Source organism: Trachypithecus francoisi, unplaced genomic scaffold, assembly GCF_009764315.1.
Source record: "Trachypithecus francoisi isolate TF-2019V2 unplaced genomic scaffold, Tfra_2.0 Contig01440, whole genome shotgun sequence".
NCBI classification, from domain to species: domain Eukaryota; kingdom Metazoa; phylum Chordata; class Mammalia; order Primates; family Cercopithecidae; genus Trachypithecus; species Trachypithecus francoisi.
The window spans coordinates 11856157-11878950 of NW_022681431.1; the positions used below are offsets into that span (position 1 = coordinate 11856157).

At 35.9% G+C, this 22794-nt stretch overlaps 1 protein-coding gene across 3 annotated transcripts in view; it reads left to right on the plus strand.

Annotated features, from left to right (window-relative positions):
- The window catches only part of ADAM28 (ADAM metallopeptidase domain 28), a 57802-nt gene that overhangs the window by 23619 nt on the left and 11389 nt on the right, over window positions 1-22794 (plus strand). For 2 of the 3 annotated variants that reach the window (XM_033228872.1, XM_033228875.1), the window contains exons 9-18: window positions 278-447; window positions 2944-3028; window positions 6365-6495; window positions 7548-7725; window positions 9056-9145; window positions 12176-12371; window positions 15841-15943; window positions 17950-18109; window positions 19463-19543; window positions 19868-19946. In XM_033228872.1, the coding sequence (XP_033084763.1) occupies window positions 278-447; window positions 2944-3028; window positions 6365-6495; window positions 7548-7725; window positions 9056-9145; window positions 12176-12371; window positions 15841-15943; window positions 17950-18109; window positions 19463-19543; window positions 19868-19946 (1273 nt within the window). Of the gene's footprint in view, window positions 1-277; window positions 448-2943; window positions 3029-6364; window positions 6496-7547; window positions 7726-9055; window positions 9146-12175; window positions 12372-15840; window positions 15944-17949; window positions 18110-19462; window positions 19544-19867; window positions 19951-22794 lie in introns of all 3 variants that reach the window. The other variant, XR_004441173.1, reaches the window with a different exon arrangement.

The window sequence follows — 22794 nt, forward strand, 5'->3', positions numbered from 1 at the left end:
TATTTTGTCTTAACAGGGCCTTTTCTATACACTCCCCGCCCCCCAAAAAAAGAAATTTACAGACCTGAACTATCTTACGGTATCTGTCTTTTGTTTTGAATGGGAGTTTTAGTGTCTACAAAATAGTCAATACATTCTGTTTTGCAAATATGCTTGGAAATAAGGTTTTAATATTGCTGTGATTAATGTTTAAAAATACAAAATACATTGAAAATGTTTAAAATGATATCACCATTATAAGTAATTGCTTTGCCTTTTTTTTTTTTTTTTTGGACAGCTTTATAAAAAGCTCAATACTCATGTGGCCTTAGTCGGTATGGAAATCTGGACTGACGAGGATAAGATAAAGATAACCCCAAATGCAAGCTTCACCTTGGAAAATTTTTCTAAATGGAGGGGGAGTGTTCTCCCAAGAAGAAAGCATCATGATATTGCTCAGTTAATCACGTATGTACAGATTTTCCCCCATTGCACACTATGTGGTATTTGGTGGATGCTTTTCTGAACCTTGGCAAAGTTGGCAAAGTGAGGTGTACACATAGGGGAGTAGACATTTATAGAGCACTTACTTGGATTATATGTCAAATATGCTCTTATTTTGGATCCAAGTATTTTCTTTTTTCAAAAAAAAGCAATGATTCATAAAAAGTTTGTTTTTATTGGGTATACAGGAAGAAAAGACAAGTTTATATAATGGAAAGATAGTTTTTGATTCAGTGTTTAATTAAAGAACTGATTGGCTTTAGGCTCAAGTTAGAAGAAACCTCTAGGATATTATTAGAAGAAAAATAAGTACTATATCCTAACCCCACATCTTCACTCATTTATTTCCTGCTGAAATGTCCAGTTAAGAACAGTAGGGGAAATAAATCTAATGGCTATAAATTATATGAGACTGGAGGGTGTGCCTCAAAACGGTCAAGAAAATGCTGCTGGGTAGCTGGATAATATTTAGTTGAAATCAGATAGAAGGAAGCAGTAAGGATTGACTTGAAGTTACTGAAGAGTCTATTATCTAAGAAAACCATGAATTTCATGGGAAATCGGTGAACTATGTCCACCAGAATTAGTTAATATTTCTGTGGTGGTCATCGGTTACTGCATAACAAACGAGTTTGAATTTCTGGGCTTGAAATAAGGCTTCTTCATTTACATAATTGGCACGTGGGCTCATTTGGCTGGAACAGTGAGTCTGGTTGGTCATGTTTCTGTCTATATCCCCTTTCATGTGCCCAGCTTGAGCTTCCCTTCAATATGGCTATCTTAGAGTAGGTGGACTTCTTACTAGGTGTCTAGTTTTTCTCAGACTAAGCATTTCAAGAGGCACAAGATAATGCATCAAGGTTTTTTATGATCTAACTACAAAAGTCACAGGGTGTCATTACTGGTATATTATCTTAATCAAGGGTAAGTTGTAGGGCCAATCCAGATTCAAGGGGAAGGCACTACTCAGGCTGAGAATACTGCAAGGCTGGTTCATTGGGGGGTCACCTTTGGGAAGTAGCCTACACAATTTCTTAATTTGGAAAGGTGAGTTTTAGACTCAAGAGCCCATTCTTTGTGGAGGGGTTTAGTGATTTTCCAAGGTCTCATAGCGGGTAAGTAATAAGGGAGCCAGACAAATTGCTGAATACTCCATCACTGTATAGTAATAGTGTAGAAGCTTAAAAATAATAGACGAGATGATAAATGTATAGGTAAAAATAAATGATGATACAATGTCAAGAATAGATTCCTTGAAGAGATCAGAAAAAAAATGAAAACAGAAAGGAAATATTTGTTCTTCCAGTTATGCAATTAATGTCTTACCATTTACCAAACAAATTAACAGAAGATACTTATACTGAGGTGTAAGTAGGTTAAAAAATTAGAGTCCAAATATACTCTGTTCACTTAAAAGATAAACCAAAATATATAACTCCAAAATGAAGGAACTGTTTTTGCAAATGAGCAAGTGGGGAGAACTGAAACCACAAAAATGTAGAATGAAGTATAAATAACTTTGTGATATAATTTTAAAAGAGATTACAGATATCATAAATCTTTTAAGTATGTATAATGTAAAATATATTTTCAAAATAAATATCTGAAATCAGATTAAATGGATAAAATCTGCAGGGAATGAAAAATTGAGAAGTTTTCTCATTTATTTTACACAACAGAATCGATACTGTCTATTTTTAATATTGTTTTATGGAAAATACAGGTTCAATTTCCCATGTAAATGCATCTACTAAGGAAATTAAAAACTTGATGCAAATTGGGCAAATTTCCAGAGACAATTAAGGGCCAGGATCTTGTACATATAGAAAAAAAACCTAAAAGGAACGAGTATGAAATTATTGAAGATTTATAGAAAAATTAAAAGGAACCAAAAAAAATTTAAATTACTCAAGAAAAAACATGTTATCTACGTAAGTGCAAATGATTCAAACCCCTCTCCAGTATAAAAATTATTTGAGTGTCAATGATCACTAATACAAATGCTTTCAAAATGGGCCCAATCCCTAAACCAGCTGTAGCTAAAACAGTGCTAATGTAAAACAAAAGTATGTGATATAAAAATATGAGTAAAATATAAATAAAAACAAAGCCTCTGTGGTAATGCTAATATCAAAACAAGATATATATGGAGAAATATTTATTAGGACCAAAAATAGCCTTTCTTTTTCTTCACAAGGGATACATTTCACAATGAAAAGTGTTATAATCAGAAATGATAGAAAATAGTCAATGTAATTCTATCTAGGTGTTTGGATTTTAAGTGACACAAAAGCCATTCTACAGAAAAATGCCTTATGCAAATTCAAAAACTGAAGAAAAACATTGAGTGATGGTTCACAGTGAGTTTTTCTGGTAACCATTTAGGACTTTGGATGAATTGTCTATAAAAATAGAGCTTAGCATTATAATTTGTGATATCAATTTATTCCTTTCTTGCAGAGCAACAGAATTTGCTGGAACGACTGTGGGTCTTGCATTTATGTCTACAATGTGTTCTCCTTATCATTCTGTTGGCGTTGTTCAGGTCTGTATGACGATAAACTGTTGGTTCTATGGTTTACATTTACCAAATGCTTTTTAAAAAATCTATAGAGAAGATCATGATAGTTTTTCTCCTTTGTTGACATGGTAAATAACATTGACTGAATTTCAAATGTTGAACTAATTTTGCATTCCAGGGTAAACTCAACATAGTGATAATGCATTATATTTTTAATATATTGTTTAGCATGAAGTTTTTAGCTAAAAACTCTCAATAAACTAGGTATTGAAGGAACATATCTCAAAATAATAGCTATTTATGATAAACTGACAGCCAATATCATACTGAATGAGCAAAAGCTAGAAGCATTCCTTTTGAAAACCAGCACAAGACAAGGATGCCCTTTCTCACCACACCTATTCAACATAGTATTGGAAGTTCTGGCCAGGGCAATCAGGCAAGAGAAAGAAATAAAGGGTATTCAGATAGAAAGACAGGAAGTCAGATTGTATCTGTTTGCAGATGACATGATTGTATAATTAGAAAACCCCATCGTACCAACCAAAAATATCCTTAAGCTGATAAGCAACTCCAGCAGTCTCAGGATACAAAATCAATGTGCAAAAATCACAAGCATTTCTATACACCAATAACAGACAAGCAAATCACGAGTGAACTCCCATTCACAATTACTACAAACAGAGTAAAATACCGAGGAATACAACTCACAAGGGATATGAAGGACCTCTTCAAGGAGAACTACAAACCACTGTTCAAGGAAATAAGGAAGGACACTAACGAATGGAAAAATATTCCATGCTCATGGATAGGAAGAATCAATATCATGAAAATGGCCATAGTGCCCAAAGTAATATAGATTCAGTGCTATACCCATCATACCATTGACTTTCTTCACAGAATCGGAAAAAAACTACTTTAAATTTCATATGAAACCAAAAAAGAACCTGCATGGCCAAAACAATCCTAAGGAAAAAGAACAAAGCTGGAGGCATAACACTATCTGACTTCAAACTATACTACAAGGCTACAGTAACCAAAACAGCATGGTACTGGTACAAAAACAGATATATAGACAAATGGAACAGAACAGAGGCCTCAGAAATAACACCACACATCTACAACCATCTGATCTTTAACAAACCTGACAAAAACAAGCAATGGGGAAAGGATTTTCTATTTAATAAATGGTGCTGGGAAAAGCATACAGATTTTTTAAGAGTATGCCTCTCTTTCTTCCCATCTATTATGTTATTGTTATCATATGTTTAACTTTATATGACATAAATACACAATACATTATTAATTTTTAGATGTCCATCTTTGCACTTTAAAATTAAAATATTTTTCATTTGTACAACAAACCCCCATGACAGTTTAGCTAACAATCCTGCACTTGTACCTGTGAACTTATAATAGAAGCTTAAAAAAGTTTTATATTTACCATCACTTTATTGCATTTCCAGCACTCTTTACTTCTCTATAAAAGTCCAAATTTCTATCTAGTATATATTTTTTCCTTTCAAGGGAATTTTTTAAAACATTCCTTATAATACAGTAAATTCTTTCAGTTTTGTTTGTCTAAGAAAGGCTTTATCTTACTTTCATTTTGAATATATTTTCACAGACTTTTTGGATGTCCTGTAACTCCAACTTACTGGTGGATTCAAGGGAAGTTATAGTTATCTATCTGCCTTATCCTTGTTAGTGTAAGAATAATGTTCTTTCCAGCTTTCTACATCCTAGATAGAAATGGAATTAACATACTTTTTTGTTACTATCTTTTGAGTCTGGGTTTGTAGTAGGTTTCATGGATGTACCGAAGAAGTAAAATACGTATTTTCAAATTTGAAATAGCTTGCCATAAAATTGGAAGAAAACTGGCCTACCTAAAGCAATAGTTCTAACATATAGTAGGTAGCTTAGTACTATTTTATGGAAGTGAAAACCATGCTAGGAATTCATAAGAGATGATTGTTGATGAATATTAACATAGTCAGGAAAAGTTGCATTAAGATGGACCTCAGCCTGTAATCCCAGAACTTTCGGAGGCCGAGGCAGGTGGATCACCTGAGGTCAGGAGTTCAAGACCAGCCTGGCCAACATGGTTAAACCCTGTCTCTACTGAAAATACAAAAAAATTAGCTGGACGTGGTGACTGGTGCCTGTAATTTCAGCTACTCAGAAGGCTGAGGCAGGAGAATCACCTGAACCCGGGAGGCAGAGGTTGTAGTGAGCAGAGATTGCACCATTGCACTCCAATCTGGGCAATAAGAGCGAGACACAGTCTCAAAAAAAAAAAAAAAAAAAAAAAAAAAAGGACCTCAAAGGGTAGGTAGGATTTAGAGTGGGGCAAGACGGAATGGGGATCATTCGAGGGCAAAAATCATTTAAGTTAGGAAAACCATTATTTGAAGAAAGAAACCATAATTTGAAAGGAACTTCAGATAGACCTCTAAACACATTTTAATTTTTCTTGGGCTTTTTGGCTTGCATTTTTCCCCATTTGGAGAGCTCTATATTTCTATATGGGAGGGTTTATCATGTTCATCTCAAAAGAATGAAAGAATATACAGTGTGTAGGTATCACCTTCCCAATTTACACAGCTGTTCCTTGTTTGCCACTCTTGTACTGTTCCTCATCAAACTTTACATTTAGTTCTTTGAGATGAAGTAGATAAGAACATCAGACTTCTGTAGGTGGATGTTACTGGCAGATTCTTGCCTCCTCAATAGGACATTTTACCCTGCAGTGATTCTCCTGCATTGTTTTATTGCTCCTGGACAACTTATAGCTGCAAGCTCTAATTTATCTGCAAGCTTGGAGTTGAGTCCAAGCACCTCAAACCAGAAACAATCTGGTGATCAAGTTGGCTACAGGCTGATTTCATGCAATGGGCAAGTTTTTAAATGACTGATGTCTACTCTTGGCAATTACGGAATTGAGAAAGATACAAATAGAGCTAAAGTGCTAGGCTGACAAACAATTTTAGATCCCTAATGGCCAAATGCATCAAAGACTTCTAAAAGGCAAGCCAAAGGTAAGGGAGATATACCGCTTTAAAAAAGTTCTTATTTCTTATTGTTGATGAGAATTTGCCATCTTTCTTGGAAGGAAAACTGGAACAACTTCCTTCATTATAAGAACCTACTCAAGGAGCAAAGGGCAGACCATATATGCTGTGATGGGCATTCAGTTCCATTTAGTACTCTGTGTGTGTGTGTGTGTGTGTGTGTGTGTGTGAAAGAGAGAGAGATGGTGAGTATGTGTGTGTGTGTGTGAAAGGGAGAGAGAGATGGCGAGTGAAGTATAATTTCAGTAGAAAATCAGAGAATCTTTTTCTTTTTTCATACCCTTAGGACCATAGTGACAATCTTCTTAGAGTTGCAGGGACAATGGCACATGAAATGGGCCACAACTTTGGAATGTTTCATGACAACTATTCTTGCAAGTGTCCTTCTACAATATGTGTGATGGACAAAGCACTGAGGTGAGGCTCATCTGGACTCTGGGGACATGCTATGTAGCCCTGGTTTTGATCCACCATGGGCTGTACTACCTTAGGTCATCTTCAACAACATGTTCAAGTTTTTGAGTCATTAAATAAATGTGCATTTGTGCCAAGCCACCTCATCTATATGTAATATTTTTTAATAACTCAGACATAATTTAAACATATTGTCTCTTTGCTGTTGGGGCAATTCATCATTTTATCCTCATCTATACAAGACCTGGCTTCAGAAAAATCATTAGCATTTATCAGATTTTCCATGAATTCGGAATAGATGGTGGTCAGAAAAGAGTTCTAGAATAAAACTCTAATTAAAGAAGAAACTGCTCATAGGAAAATGAGGACAGTCTATGAAAAGACATCACACATTCCTACCCTGAATTAGGCAAAATTTTTAGGCAATCTTATCTTTTAAAATCTCACAATCTTTTTTATATATTCATGTCCTCTTTTCTATACATACAACTCACTCTATAAACTCTATTTCCTCTTTTCTATTTTCACTTCCTCCCTCAGCCCACTCAAGCTAGGGTCATTCTCCAAAGCCCCTGCACGAAACAGCATATGGCTGCATGCCAGTTACAGAGCTTATGTTACCTCTCCCCTCTATTACAGCAGTTTTAAACCTCATGTTTATCTGTATAATGAAGAGATCCTATCAGTAGGAATTCCTCTAAAGGAAAGTGAATTCTGAGACATGTAAATACATATTTTGGTACCTTTAGGTCTTTACAACACCCAAATGATCTAAGATTATCTGGAGAAGTCAGAGACGTATTTGTTTTATTAAAAGTGGCCTGGATGCTACACTTTGAAATATGACTATATTTTCTCATGAAATTGGAGGTGTTTGTGTCCACCCAGGTGGGTTAATTCAGGCATGCAAATGAGCTCATGATCTGGCAGTTGGTCACTGGATTGGATTTTATCTTTTGGGGCAGGCTGTGGGTGTAATTGTGCCTAATATCAGACACTGCTTCCCACATTTTAAGCATGATTATATTCCAGTTTTTCTTTCCTTATCTTCACAGCTTCTATATACCCACAGACTTCAGTTCTTGCAGCCGTGTCAGCTATGACAAGTTTTTTGAAGATAAATTATCAAATTGCCTCTTTAATGCTCCATTGCCTACAGATATCATATCCACTCCAATTTGTGGGAACCAGATGGTGGAAATGGGAGAGGACTGTGACTGTGGGACATCTGAGGTACGGCCCATCACTTTCTAAAAGGATATAGTTGTTTTCCAATTGCTAAGAAGATAAATTATAAAATAATGTGTGGCCCACTATAACATTGTAGGTTTTTTGGGTAGTTTTGGGTATGTCCATTTGCAGGTATTTTCCAGGAAAATCTTTCTGACAACGAACCCTGAACTGCTGAACAGACCTTGCTATTTTCTCTCCCAGGGTTCTATCCTCATTCCTTTTTTTAAGGACTATTTACTAACTTGGGCTTTTTGTCCTCCCCCCCTCCTTTCTAAATGAAATACTTGAAGTTCTCTACGTGACTATGACTTACCCAGTATTACTTTAGACAGAGCACTATGAGTGCTCAGGGTACAAAGAGCTTGCTGGTTCAAGGTCACTGGGCTGGCAAATGGAGGAGCCAAGAACTGATATCAAATGTATCTGTTTCCAGCTCTGAAATGCAAGACCACCCAGCACAGGGATCTGGTGCATCCCTTACTGCTTTGGGACTCAGGAGTTATTACCATCAGAAGTTCTCTGCTGACCCTCTTCACAGGGCAGCTGGGATTTTGAATGGGACCTCTGCTTCCATGTTATTAATGCTTAATATAAGTAATGCATCAAGCCTTCAGAGTATTGGCTTTCAGTAACTTTGAAATATGATTATATATTTAATTACATATTTATTCAATCTATGAGAAAAAGTAGTCTGTCCTGGTTGATGACTATATTTGAACTAAGGGCCAGAGTTTTAACCCTAAAATGTTGTAACTCTAAAACTCTCAATCTTTCTTCTATGGGAATCTAGACAGCCTCAGGGAACAGTTTTGAGGTAGGAGTTTCTCCAATACCTTTTGCAGGTAGGATTCTGACACAAAGCAGAGAGACTAAGACAAAGTATTTGCATCAAGCACAGTTGAATTAAATATTAAAGTTTGATAAACAGCTATATCTTTAGCTTTTCAGTAGATATCCTAGCAACTGGATCTACTGTTAGATATATACATAACTGATGAATTGAAGGAATTATATTCTATAATTAGACAAATCTTATTTTGAGAACTGTGTTTATTCTTCATATTTTACCAAAAAGAATAGATCTTTCCTTAGTATTATTGGAGACTGAGGAAACATAGAAAAATGACATAAGTGGAATTCAGATAAACCACAAGCCATCAGTTGCTCCAAAATTTCAGGGTTTCTAATTTTTTGATCTTTATTTTTGAAAAAGTCATATTTAGACTCCACAAAAGTAACATATGCCTGATGACTGTATTATGTTACAAATTGTGCTGAACTGGGACCAAAAAGTAATGTTGCATTTATATTTGTTTCTCATATTTCTTAGGAATGTACCAATATTTGCTGTGATGCTAAGACATGTAAAATCAAAGCAGGTTTTCAATGTGTATCAGGAGAATGTTGTGAAAAATGCCAAGTAAGATCATTTTATTCTATTTTAATAATTATTACATGTTTGTACATTAACATCTCAGTGATTATGTTAACCGAAACAAGCAATGCAATATTTTTCTTTATATAAAATGATATTTTGAGTATTTACGAAGCACTTACTCAGTGTTATACATACATGGCCTATTGAATCTTCCAGTGATCCTTCACAGTAGATATTATTTCATTTTGTTTTTCAGAATAAAATGCAGAGTAGAAAATGACCAAAATAATATGGCCACTATTTGTTACAGCCTGGATAAACCTGAGAACATTATGCTAAGTGAAATAAGCCAGCATAAAAAGACAAACACTGCATACTGATCTCACTTATATGTGGAATCCAAAAATATTGAATACATGCATAGTAGAATGATGTTTACCAAGGGCAAGGAGGCTCGGGAAATGGGGAGATGATGTTCAAAAGGGACAAAGTTATGGTTTTTTAACATGAGTAAGGTTAAAGACGTAATGTACAACATGACTAGGTACAGGTACAAAGTGACCGTATTGTATATTAATAATTTGCTAACAGAGTAGACTTTAAGTGTTCTCACCACACACACCCACACCCACACCTATGTAAGAGACCAATACATCAATTTGTTCGACTGTAGTAATCATTTCTTTCTAAAATTCTTTTTAAAGTTTTGTGGGCACATAGTAGGTGTACATATGTAGTAAGCATTTCACTATGTATATATATGTTAAAACATCATGTACACCTTAAATATAGACAATAAAAAAAATGTAAAAACAAACATGGCCACTGTTGAGTGAGATAACCCCAAGTGTGACCATCTCCAAAGCCACAGCTAGTTACTCCTACCTGCTGCTGTTTCTCATGCTTCATGGCTTTCTCAGGTCAAATCTCTCACAAAACTGATTGTATCTCCCATTAACAATGTGTGTGATGGAAGAAGTTTTATTCTGAGTAGTGTGGAGGTGTCCCTATCTTCAATCTTTGAAGCCACTTCAGGGTGTCTTCTAAATAAGACATGTCATGTTCTCTGTGGTGCTTTTCTGAATTGTCCTTCAAGTTTAGTATTTAACTTTCTATTGTTGCATATCCTTTTACATTGTGAGGGTGTGTTTGTTTCCATAGTTAGATTGACTCTTAAGGCCAGAAGACTGATTCACTTTCACCTAGCACAGAATTTTATACATTTTAAATGATCTGTAACTGCAGCATGGACGTGTAGATGGCACACCAGGTTATAAAGAATGCTTGGTGTAATTTTGTTTTTAATATCAGAGAGAGAGGAAAGAAGTCCAAAAGGAAGTAAATTTGAGAACTTAAGCAGTACTCAGAGTGTTTAGTAAATGCTGTTTGTTAGATTATGGTACATTAAAAAGTATCCAGTTTCTTACTATTTATTTAGAGCAATGATATACATATATGAAACATATGAAAATATAACGTGTGATTCAATAGCCATGTAGATAGCATAATGATATATTAAACTTTTTTGTACAGTCTCACTTGATTTTCACAATGGCCTTGTAAAGTAGATGTTGGATGGGGACAGGGATTTTCAGAGAGATTAAATCCATTTTCTAAAGTTCAGCACTCAGACCTGCACAGAGCCAAGATTCAAATTCCTATCCTCTAAATCTGAATTCAAGGCTCTTTCCAAGCACATGAAAATAGGAGCAACAATTTGTATTGAAGATGTCAGAGGAGACTTGGTGGGAAAGGGGCTTTCAACTGGACTTAAAGTATTTTGGACAAAAGAGATTTAGACATAAAACAACAATAACAAAAAAAGAATTTCCGGCTGGGCGTGGTGGCTCAAGCCTGTAATCCTAGCACTTTGGGAGGCCGAGACGGGCGGATCACGAGGTCAGGAGATCGAGACCATCCTGGCTAACACGGTGAAACCCCGTCTCTACTAAAAAAAAAAAAAAAAATACAAAAAAATTAGCCGGGCGAGGTGGCGGGCGCCTGTAGTCCCAGCTACTCGGGAGGCTGAGGCAGGAAAATGGCGTAAACCCCGGAGGCGGAGCTTGCAGTGAGCTGAGATCCGGCCACTGCACTCCAGCCTGGGCGACAGAGCGAGACTCCGTCTAAAAAAAAAAAAAAAAAAAAAAAAAAAAATTCCAAGTGAGGACACAGAAACAGCAAAGACATAAGAGGGGATACAAGCATGGTTTGTCTGGTATCTGGTAAGGAATGGTCTGGCTGGAGCCATGGGTTGAATTTGGAGGATCTCACATGCTTGCATTGAAATTTGGATTTGATCCCATCACTGGCATTAAGATATTCAAAGTTATTTGATGCAGTAAAAAACCTGCTCCTGTTAGAAAGGAAAAAACAAACAAACAAACAAACATACATGCTTTCTCAGTTTTGCAGGAATGGAAGAATGTTTCACTAACATTTCTCTGAGCAAATAAGAGTAAGATTTGCAGTATCTGATTACAATCGAGTTAATATATTAAGGGAATATTTGGTTATTTTTCCCTCATAAGTCATTCTATGAAAGAAGTGAGTTGAAAGGAACCAGCTGAACTTACAATAAAAGGAATTAAGGATTAGGAAACTCGAGGCCTGGGAAAGTCCGAGTCTGCTGATCTAGTGTTTGTAAACTTATCTCCTTGAATACCGAAGACCCACTTCACCAGTACATCTCTGAAGCTGCAGATTTAAATCTCCTTGGAGTTCCTGATAGAGATGCATTCAACCAAGGGAGAAATAACTCCCTTCCTTATATCTAAGTTGTTGCCTGTTTTTTTTTTTTCCCCCTGTACTTTTCTACATTATGTTTCTTTGGTATTTTTGGTACAAATTCAGAAATATTGATTGCTTAAAATCTTAGGGCATTAACCAATATTAATAGAAGTGATATAGCAGATGATGGCTTTAATTTATAATGACAATGTAAGCTTCAGCGAAATGACACCTCAAACTACTATGCCCAAAAAGTCCAAATGGAAAAATCTTTGTGTTAATTTGAGGTATCAGGGTAAAGCAGGTAGGGAAAACAAAAAGCCTTCTATTTTTGTTTTTCTACAGTTTAAAAAGGCTGGGATGGTGTGCAGACCAGCAAAAGATGAGTGTGACCTGCCTGAAATGTGTGACGGTAAATCTGGTAATTGTCCTGATGATAGATTCTGTGTCAATGGCTTCCCTTGCCATCACGGGAAGGGCTACTGCTTGATGGGGGCGTGCCCCACACTGCAGGAGCAGTGCACTGAGCTGTGGGGACCAGGTAGGAAGAAAAATCTCTTTTTTTGCATGTGCGAAGGAAAACAAATTTCACATGACAGTGTTTAACCATGGCCAAAGGACCATTCTTAGAAACTTCGAACTCAAAATCATGGAAAGGTTTTAAGATTTGAGGTTGGTTTTAGAGTTGCTAGATTTAGCAAATAAAAATAAGGATGGACCAATTAAATTTTAACTTCAAATTAACAACGAAGCTTTTTGTCTTAGCATCAGTTTATCCCATGGAATATTTCAGGTATGCTCCTACTAAAATAAATTATTTGTGTATCTGAAATTCAAATTAAACTGGGTGTCTTTTTTTTTTTTTTAATCTGGCAACCCTAAGATCATGAACCCTTGGAAATCTGTGTGTGTGTGTGTGTGTGTGTGTGTGCGCACGCGTGTGCGCGCGCAGGTGTGGCAGAAGCACTGGGGGATGGGACAGAAATAAGGAAAGGTGGAAAAAGGAAAAGAACTACTCTGGAAATGCAGAAAGGCAATACAGAAAAGTGAAAGTTCTTAAATGGTCACTTTGTCCATAACACCAAAATTTTAGAGACCATATTCTCTAATTTCACCAAGAAGAAAACTTGGAAAAATAAAAGATTAGAGAGATATCTGAAAACTTAAACAGCAATTTACATAGTATTAAATAACTTTATTAGAAAGGCAATTTTAGATCATATAAGTGATCTAGCTTATATGTGAAATCTAAAAAAGTTGAACGCATAGAAGTAGAAAGTAGAAGGCTGGTTTCCAGGGGGTGACAGGGAGGAGGTGGGGAGATGTTGGTCAGAGGATATAAAATTTAAGTTGAAAACAGCAAGTTTTTAAAAACCAGTTATTTGAACTTTCTGGATATGATGTGTATTGTGTACATGTATATAATTGCCATACCCCCTTCCTAATACAGTTTCAGATTCCTACTTAAATGACTGAAACAGTATTTATTAAAATAGAGAAAATCTACATATTCCTAAAATTATTTGAAAGGGGTCATTGCATAGCAGAAACTTTTCATAATTCTTGAAAATACAGCTAAAACAAGATTCAGAAAATCAACAAAAATTCCTGACCTACAATGCACTGTGAAAACAAGAAACCTGGGAAATAAATAGACAAGACCCTAGAAAAACCTCCCTGTAAACTTCTGTCTTTGGCTACAGTGGGTTGAGACACAATTTGAGGAGCAAAGCTCAATGCCGTTAGTACGTCAGCAAGCTCACTGGTGTCCTGGAACCAGGCCTCAGCCATCCTGTCTCCAGTTCATGGATGTGCAAGGTTAAAAAGGTGGAAACAAAATTGACTGTTGGTTAAGAGGCTCATGTTTCCTTGGCTAACTTCAGTATATGGCAAAAACCAGGAGAAAAAATCTTTAGCACAGAGGTGAAGTTCTGAGCTTCGCCTTTATTATCTTGTAGTAAATATTAACTGCAAACAATATTAACTGTTACCCTCCTTTTTCGGACTTTACGATTAGTCTCCTCAGCAAATCTGTAAACTTCCTGGAACAGGGACATTGTCTACATTGTTCACAGTTGTATTCCCATTGCCTCCCAGCATAGTACCTGGCTTTAGTAAAAAGCTCAAAATTGTCTATTGAATTAACATTGAATGTATTTATCTGATCATGAAATGGAGTAGACCTCTTAAGCCATACTTTTAAATATAGCCATTACAAAAGGCCAGAGAAAACAATTTGCCTAAATAAAATTCCAAATTTTATAATTCACAGAGGACTACCCATTTATTTTAAATTAATCTGGGAAATTTGAAAAGTCTTGCAACTTTGTAAGTAATTTAAAAATCATTCTTTTTGGCATCAAATCATTCCCACAAATCAATTGTAGTTCCAAGTATTGAAAATGTGGCTAAGGCATGAGCAGACAATTCATCATGAAGAAGAAATACAAATGTCCCATAAAATTAAAACCATTTTAACTCATTAGCAATATACAAAACCTAAATGAAAACAAGTTAATCTTCTACATTTGCTAATTGGCAAAAGTTTGCTACAGATGTTAATGTTCAGTGTCAGTGAAAACATAACCAAACAACTCCCCTCCTACACTGCTGGTAAATATACGAATTAGCATCATTTTTACCAAGAGAAAAATGCATGCACAAAATCTAAAAATAATTGTTTTTTACTCTTTCTCCTAGCAATTGCACTCAAATATTTACGACTATTTTTCAGCCAGCATTTTTAATGATAGTAATTGAAAAACATCTCAAAATCCAAAATATACTGATTAAATAAAGTGTATTATTTCAGTACAATTCTTGCAGCTGTGATGCTTTAGAAAATTTAATGCCTGGGGAAAGGACAGCTAAATTGTTAATTGGCAAGAAGTTATAAAACAGCATGATGCCAGATATATGAATGATACATTCCACAATATTAGCAGCAATAACTTTGAAATCTCAGATTAGGAATTTAATGCTTTTCCCTGATTATTCATAACTAATGATTCTTCTGTGTAGATATTGTATAAATATCTACACAGTAGACATTAAAATGAATACATTTTACTAAGATACAAATAATAAAAAAGGTAACAAAACTAATTTTATCTTGCATACTGAAACATGAAATTCATTTAAAATGTTTTGAGTTTATAAGTCATCATAGTAGGTTTAAAAGTATTTCTTAAAAACAATTCAGTATCTTCATAGGTGTCTGCTTATTTTAACTTAGTTTGCTGTTTGTCAAAGGCTAGACTCAAAATTTCCAAACGTTTAGGACAGAATAACTTATTGTTATTGAAGAGGGGGCACCTCAGCACCAAGAAGGAACATAGGTCTCTGTGACTCGACATGATTCTGTTTCCTTATTAATAAATTGAGAATGGCAATAAGCATGGCTAGTATTTGTCAACCATGTACTGCTGATCAGGCCCTGTTCTCAGTGACTCACCTGTGTTAAGTGATTTAATCTTCAAAACACCTCTGAGGTAGGTACTGTTATATGTAATGTGTATATATACATTTTATATATGTGTAAATATGTTAAATATATATATTCACATATAAATTCTATACCATTTTACAGATGAGAAAACTCAGGGGTTAAGACATTTGCCCATGTTCATGCAATTACTCAGTCTTGCTTAAAGCCTGAGCTCTTAACTAATGTGTTTTGTCTGATAGAGATCTGAGGAAGATTACTTGAGACATGAAATATGTGATGCCTATTTTTGTACCTGGCACATAGTAGGAATTTGTTGTGGAGTAACAGATTACTTAAAAGATTATTCATAATTCCAGCCAGCTCATTTGATACCAAATTACTACACCCATGTTTCTAGGAGTGGTCAATGGAATTATGCTAAAATAGTAGTTTTTTCTTGCTTGTTTTATATTTTATAAATCCCTTGCCAGCACTGAATTTTTAAAAGTCTCTTTTCTTTTCAAATATCTCTTGAACCTCAAAAATCGATTTTCTTTTCCCTACTGACTGATCCTGGTCCCAGGAACTGAGGTTGCAGATCAGTCATGTTACAACAGGAATGAAGGTGGGTCAAAGTATGGGTACTGTCGCAGAGTGGACGACACAGTCATTCCCTGCAAAGCAAAGTAAGTGGCCTTGTCTGAACCTTCCTGCTTCACAGACTAGAGCAATGGTGCACTTCCAGCTGCACATTCTAATTTATTCCAGTTAAAGGGAAAGCGCATTTGGCCATCAATCATTTGACATTTATTGAGTAACTACTATGTGCCATGATGTGGGCTAGGTACCGAGTCTGAAAAGACAAATAAGAAATGGCTTCTTTGTTCAAGTATCTCATGGTGGTTGCTTCAGATGACACCAGAGTCATTGTTGGATAGAATGAATGGTTGATGATGGAACAGGCAACAATGAATGGGTCTGGTTGGAAATTTGTCCAGGGATTTCCCCGTATAAATCAGATGCTTTCTCAGTCTCACGTTTTTCCTTGTAAGATTCAGAGTAGAAATATTTATCTCCCCAGAGGAATAACAGATGCAGTGCTTGAACAGTTTTAAATTTTCAGTAGAATTACATAAAGAAAAAATACAATAAGAAAATACTTTCTTATTGAAAATTCACATGAAGAGTTTGTTAGTTTTAGTACTGATTATCTGGGAAAACACTATAGAACAGCACACCGGATGAACTTGAGATTTTTCTATGGTTTATTTTTAATTCTGCATTTTTAAGGTGGCTTTTAAAATTCAGTTATAGTAAACTCTTTGTACCTGCTCCAAATTTTACACATGCAGAGTAATTTATAACAAGAGATTGCACAAGATCAACATTTCCCAAAATTTGTCTATTGGACATGAATTCGCTGAATGACAGATATTACCAAACTATGCTTTGGATATAGAGTTATCTCTTGGGAGAATCTGTTCCTAAAGAACAATCATTTTCTGTGGTCTTGTGGTCTCTTTTTTATAGGAAATCAGGGCAGATTCAAAAGAGGAAATTATGTAAAAGGCAGCATGTGAGGGCCAGAGGAAGAGCAATTGTAGGCAGTGAATGGGAAGAGAGTGGGCCTCGCCATCTTTCCTCTGCACACACACATAATTCTGCGTGAGCATTAGTTTCTGCAGCTAGTGGCTCAAGCAGCTCCTTCACCCCACAAACTGCCCTCTTAGTCACTTCACAGTAGTCATTGGCTATAGTGAAGAGTTAGCCTGAAATTCCCTGTGCCCTAAAGCCATCCTTTATGGCTTTACCTAAATGATTCAAGAAAAACACACTGTTGCATTTAGAGAGAATATATGCCTTTCTCCACTCCTCAAACGTGTTTTCTACAGCCAAGAGATATCAAAAAATCTGATGCCATCACTTTCGGGATACTTTTTCACAGCCCTCTTCTGAATTTTGCATAAAGCAATTGACTTCAATATTATTGTCTTTTAGTCCTGTTGGCAGTAAATGAATGGCTTGATTGAATGTTGAGCAGTTGAATCTGCACCTTCAGGGAGACAGTTCTTTGAGTAAACTCCACTTGATGCCTTGCAGTGTCAAGGCAGGCTCAGCTTTGTTCTGACAGAATTATAGTGGAGACCTGGGCTTTCTTTTGGTGGAATTATTCTGCAGCCAGTTGTAGAAATAAATAAGTAACCTATCTGAAACAAGATAGAAATTGATGTCTCAGATGCCTCCTTGATGTTAGGAATCCATGTTTTATCTCTAGCTCCATCATTCACATGACCTTCATTTCCAAGTGTTTCTCTAGGCCTATGATGGCTTCTCCAGCCATCATACTCCAATCAGCAAAAATGAGAAAATGTTGAGAAACAGAAGATAATTCCTCATTTAAGGCCACCTTCTAGAATTTGTGCTTAAGATTGTTTTTTTCTCATGAGCCAGCACTTAGGCAACTGGCAAAAATTAGGTGTACAGGGATCTGGGTAATGCTGTTTATTTGAGCAATAATGTACTGTTCAGGGATCCTATTACTGAGAAATAAGGGAAAATGAGTCTAAAGAACAACTAAAGTCTCAGCTACAGGGAAAAATACATCGGTTAAGTATCCATAGTCCTAGAGCTGATTTGCATTTATATAAAACTGCAGTTTGAATCCTGCAATAAATTTTGGCTTTTTCCTCAGCGATACCATGTGTGGGAAGTTGTTCTGTCAAGGTGGGTCGGATAATTTGCTCTGGAAAGGACGGATAGTGACTTTCCTGACATGTAAAACATTTGATCCTGAAGACACAAGTCAAGAAATAGGCATGGTGGCCAATGGAACTAAATGTGGCCATAACAAGGTAAGTTGAAATTGTGGCTTTCACTCAAAATAGTGTTTCTTACTTTGATGTGTTTTGTTGTTTTGCCCCTTGGTTATTCACTACTTGCCTTGTTTCCCAATTTTGGGGTTCACCATGCCTTAATAGAACCCACAGAGTTTGATTTTGGAACACAGAAATGAAAATGGTACAGAACCTAGTAAATAGCAGGAATAAGCATTGACATTAACATTCTCAAACACTATGGTGAAATTTGGAAATCATTGACTCTCACAGTCATGATTTCAAGAACAGTATCATATTGACCTGCAGATAACACATGGTAGCATCCGTTTAACTTTCGTAGACGAAGTCTGAAAACTCACTGAAAGTGCCAGTGTATGTGATACTGGGCTTCATTTAACAGACCTGTATATCATTAATAATATAATGAACTTATCTCAAGTACAAGCACTGTTTAGCCAGGGTCAACCAACTCACGAACTTTGACAATGAGGAGGTTTGTCTCTCCTAAGAGATTAGAATTACCCTATTTATCTCACTAAGATATCCACATGACCAAAGAGCTCCCCTGATTTTTCACTGTGGTAAAGCCAGTCCTAAAAACACTATCTTATTTACTTAAACTGATTTTGCTATTCAAAGGTAAATTTATTCAATGGTGAGTCCAAAATTATCTTGGTGGTTCAGTGTGGGTATTGCTCATGCAGTTTTAAAAAGTAAATATAAAAAAGTGAATGAGATTGATGTGGTCTCTGAGCTCCTGGAGCTGAAAATAAAAATTTAGCAAAGTTTATTGACATTAAAATATTAGGTCTTCCCTATAAGAAGTACCCACAATATTTAAACTTCTTCCTTACCCCAATTTTTCCTGAAATATATGCCAGCATCAAGGGCAAGGAATTTTACATAAAATATAATCTTTAATTGGGTTTTCCAGGTTTCAGATACTAAAAGACTTTCAAGACATTGAGACATTATCACATGACCTGGCATGAGTGTTGCGGTGCTTGGGTCTTAAGGGAGGAAGGTACTGGGACTAGGGCAGAATTGAGGTGTTTCAGGGTCCCCTGGTATTAAGATCATCTCATTATTGCTTATCCCTGAACTTCTTACATAGTCATTGCTTCTGGAATATAGAGTTGTTTGGATTTATTAAAAATACATAAATGCTTAGATCAATTTTATCAACGTTTTTGGGTTGGTTTAAGAGGATAATGTAAGCAACAGAGCCCATCTCTATTTCCCTTCCTCTGCACCAGCCTCCTGGCAGAGCCACCTTAAACAATATCTGCTAGCCTCTTCACACAGACCTCAACTTTCTCATCTACATTCAGACAGGATGAAGCTTTATGTTTTCTACATCACTTTCAGGTTTGCATTAATGCAGAATGTGTGGATATTGAGAAAGCCTACAAATCAACCAATTGCTCATCCAAATGCAAAGGACATGCTGTAAGTTCTGCAAATATATTTCCCTAAGCTCTCTGAATCTTATGACATTCTAGGTCAGTCATAAGAAAGCTAAAGGAATGTTTTCAGCACTAAATGATGAGAATTACTAAGTTTATCCAAGCCTTCAATAGCATGGTTCAAGGAGAAATTTCTTCTGAGAATCATTCATGAAATGCCTCTCATTCATTCATACTTTGTGTAGATAGATGGAAGTCTGGAGACGGGGGTTATTCCTTTTTCGGCATGAACTTTATTATGGATGATTAGGGATTTGAGTTTGTGGTCAGTCTAGCAGGGACAGTAACAGGATCATTGCTACCCTAGGTGTGTGACCATGAGCTCCAGTGTCAATGTGAGGAAGGATGGAGCCCTCCTGACTGCGATGACTCCTCAGTGGTCTTCTGTAGGTAACATTACACATCTAACCTGAGAAAATTGCTCTCCTCTTCCAAGCCTTTATTTTGTATTACATGAGATTTCATTGCCTCTTTTCTCTTTTCTTGAGATTTCTGTTCTGTAGACACTGAATCCACAATATTTATCCCCCAAATCTCCTTAATACCTTTTAATTGTATTTTCCATGTCTTTGTTTTCACTGCACATGCAAAAAAATTTCTGCAACATTTATATTTGTAATGTTATTTTAATTTCACAAATTTTCTTACTTTAGGACTCTTCCATTTTCATAGAATCCTCAACTTAATGGAAAAATGTAATATCCCTATAAAACTCTCTAAGAATATGACTGATTATTTTTGTACATTCAGTTCTATTCTTTGAATTATGTTTCTTTTGAGTTGGTTTGTTCTGTTCTATCACCATGTCACTTGTATTCTGTTGTACCACTTTTCTTCAGGATATGTGATCCTTAGTTGAATGTGGAATTGGTAGAGCTGGATTAGTTCACATGGGATTTCTCTGCATTTGTGTGTGCTATTGTACCTACTGATATTTCTCTTGATGGAGGAATCTGGCTGGGAGCTCTATGGGCAGGTAGGTAGGTCTGCCTATAGCTCCTCAGGGTGGGAAGGAGCCAGAGTGGGGACCCACCTCCAGTTGTTATGATGAGGAACATTTTACCCTGAGGAGGGAGCTCATTTCCTGAGAGAGCTGCTTTTCCTCATCATCTTCTCCTTGACCCTCCCCCTTCTCTGTCTGATATATAGTGTAGGTATCTAGAGGAAATCTCTGTCCTCCTTTTCATGTTCCTGCATCTTCTGTTGGCAGAAACAGAGAAATCCTTAGGATTTTGATCTCAGGTGATGAGCTAAATTTATTCTATATACACAGGAGATGAGGTAGACCTCAGTGAGATATCTGTCCCAAATTCAGATTGTTAGACTTTCCAAGACAGAGCATTTATTTCTGATGTTTAGGCTATATTTATTCTGTTTCCATCCACATAAATCCCTTAACTTTAAAATCTTTAAGATTTTTAAAATTATTTTTTCTCCTGTCCTATGGTTTTATTATATACACATGTATTTGTCATGTATTTTGAAAGGGGCATGAACACAATCAACTAGTTTAATTAGAAAACTCTTTAATGGTTTCAATGCTCACTAAAAATCCTTTTGAACTATCACTTTCTTGGCTGCTTTATTTTGATATATCTATTGATTTGCTAAGTCACCTCTATGAGTAATTTCTTCCTGTTGTAACAATGCATCCACATAAAACTTTCTAAGTTGTATTTATGAGAATGTATTTCTGTTGCCAAATATTTTAAATATTTTAATTAATATTAATTTTTATTTATTTATAAATTATTAAATGTTATTTATAAAAATATTTATTTTATTAATAATAAATTAATATGATATTAATATAGCACACATAGCAGGTTGATTGGATTTTTTAAATCACAATTTTGTATTCATGACTATTAAAGTAGATGCTTATATTTAACGTCAAAAAAAAAAAAAACGAAGCCTGATTTTTGTTGATGTTAAATAACATCCTTTTTAAAAGTCATTAGGTTTTGGCTTAAATGCTTTTAGAATTACTACTTAATCAAAACAAATCATTATTTTATTCCTGGGTGATGTTCTCTTTCCATTATCATGTTACCTAGTGAGTTTCTTCAAACTGAGGATTTGGTGTTTTTTTTTTTTTTTCCAATGTTACGTCTTTATAATAGTTTTCTTTCATCATCAGAGGTTCAGTTGCTGTTCATTTCTTTTTTTTTTTTTTTATTATACTTTAAGTTCTAGGGTACATGTGCATAACGTGCAGATTTGTTACATATGTATACTTGTGCCATGTTGCTGTGCTGCATCCATCAACTCGTCAGTACCCATCAATTCGTCATTTATATCAGGTATAACTCCCAATGCAATCCCTCCCCCCTCCCCATGATAGGCCCCGATGTGTGATGTTCCCCTTCCCGAGTCCAAGTGATGTCATTGTTCAATTCCCACCTATGAGTGAGAACATGCGGTGTTTGGTTTTCTGTTCTTGTGATAGTTTGCTAAGAATGATGGTTTCCAGCTGCATCCATGTCCCTACAAAGGACACAAACTCATCCTTTTTGATGGCTGCATAATATTCCATGGTGTGTATGTGCCACATTTTCTTAATCCAGTCTGTCACAGAAGAACATTTGGGTTGATTCCAAGTCTTTGCTATTGTGAATAGTGCCGCAATAAACATACGTGTGCATGTGTCTTTATAGCAGCATGATTTATAATCCTTCGGGTATATACCCAGTAGTGGGATGGCTGGGTCATATGGTACATGTAGTTCTAGATCCTTGAGGAATCGCCATACTGTTTTCCATAATGGTTGAACTAGTTTACAATCCCACCAACAGTGTAAAAGTGTTCCTATTTCTCCACATCCTCTCCAGCACCTGTTGTTTCCTGACTTTTTAATGATTGCCATTCTAACTGGTGTGAGATGGTATCTCATTGTGGTTTTGATTTGCATCTCTCTGATGGCCAGTGATGATGAGCATTTTTTCATGTGTCTGTTGGCTGTATGAATGTCTTCTTTTGAGAAATGTCCGTTCATATCCTTTGCCCACTTTTTGATGGGGTTGTTTTTTTCTTGTATATTTGTTTGAGTTCTTTGTAGATTCTGGATATTAGCCCTTTGTCAGATGAGTAGATTGCAAAAATTTTCTCCCATTCTGTAGGTTGCCTGTTCACTCTGATGGTAGTTTCTTTTGCTGTGCAGAAGCTCTTTAGTTTAATTAGATCCCATTTGTCAATTTTGGCTTTTGCTGCCATTGCTTTTGGTGTTTTAGACAT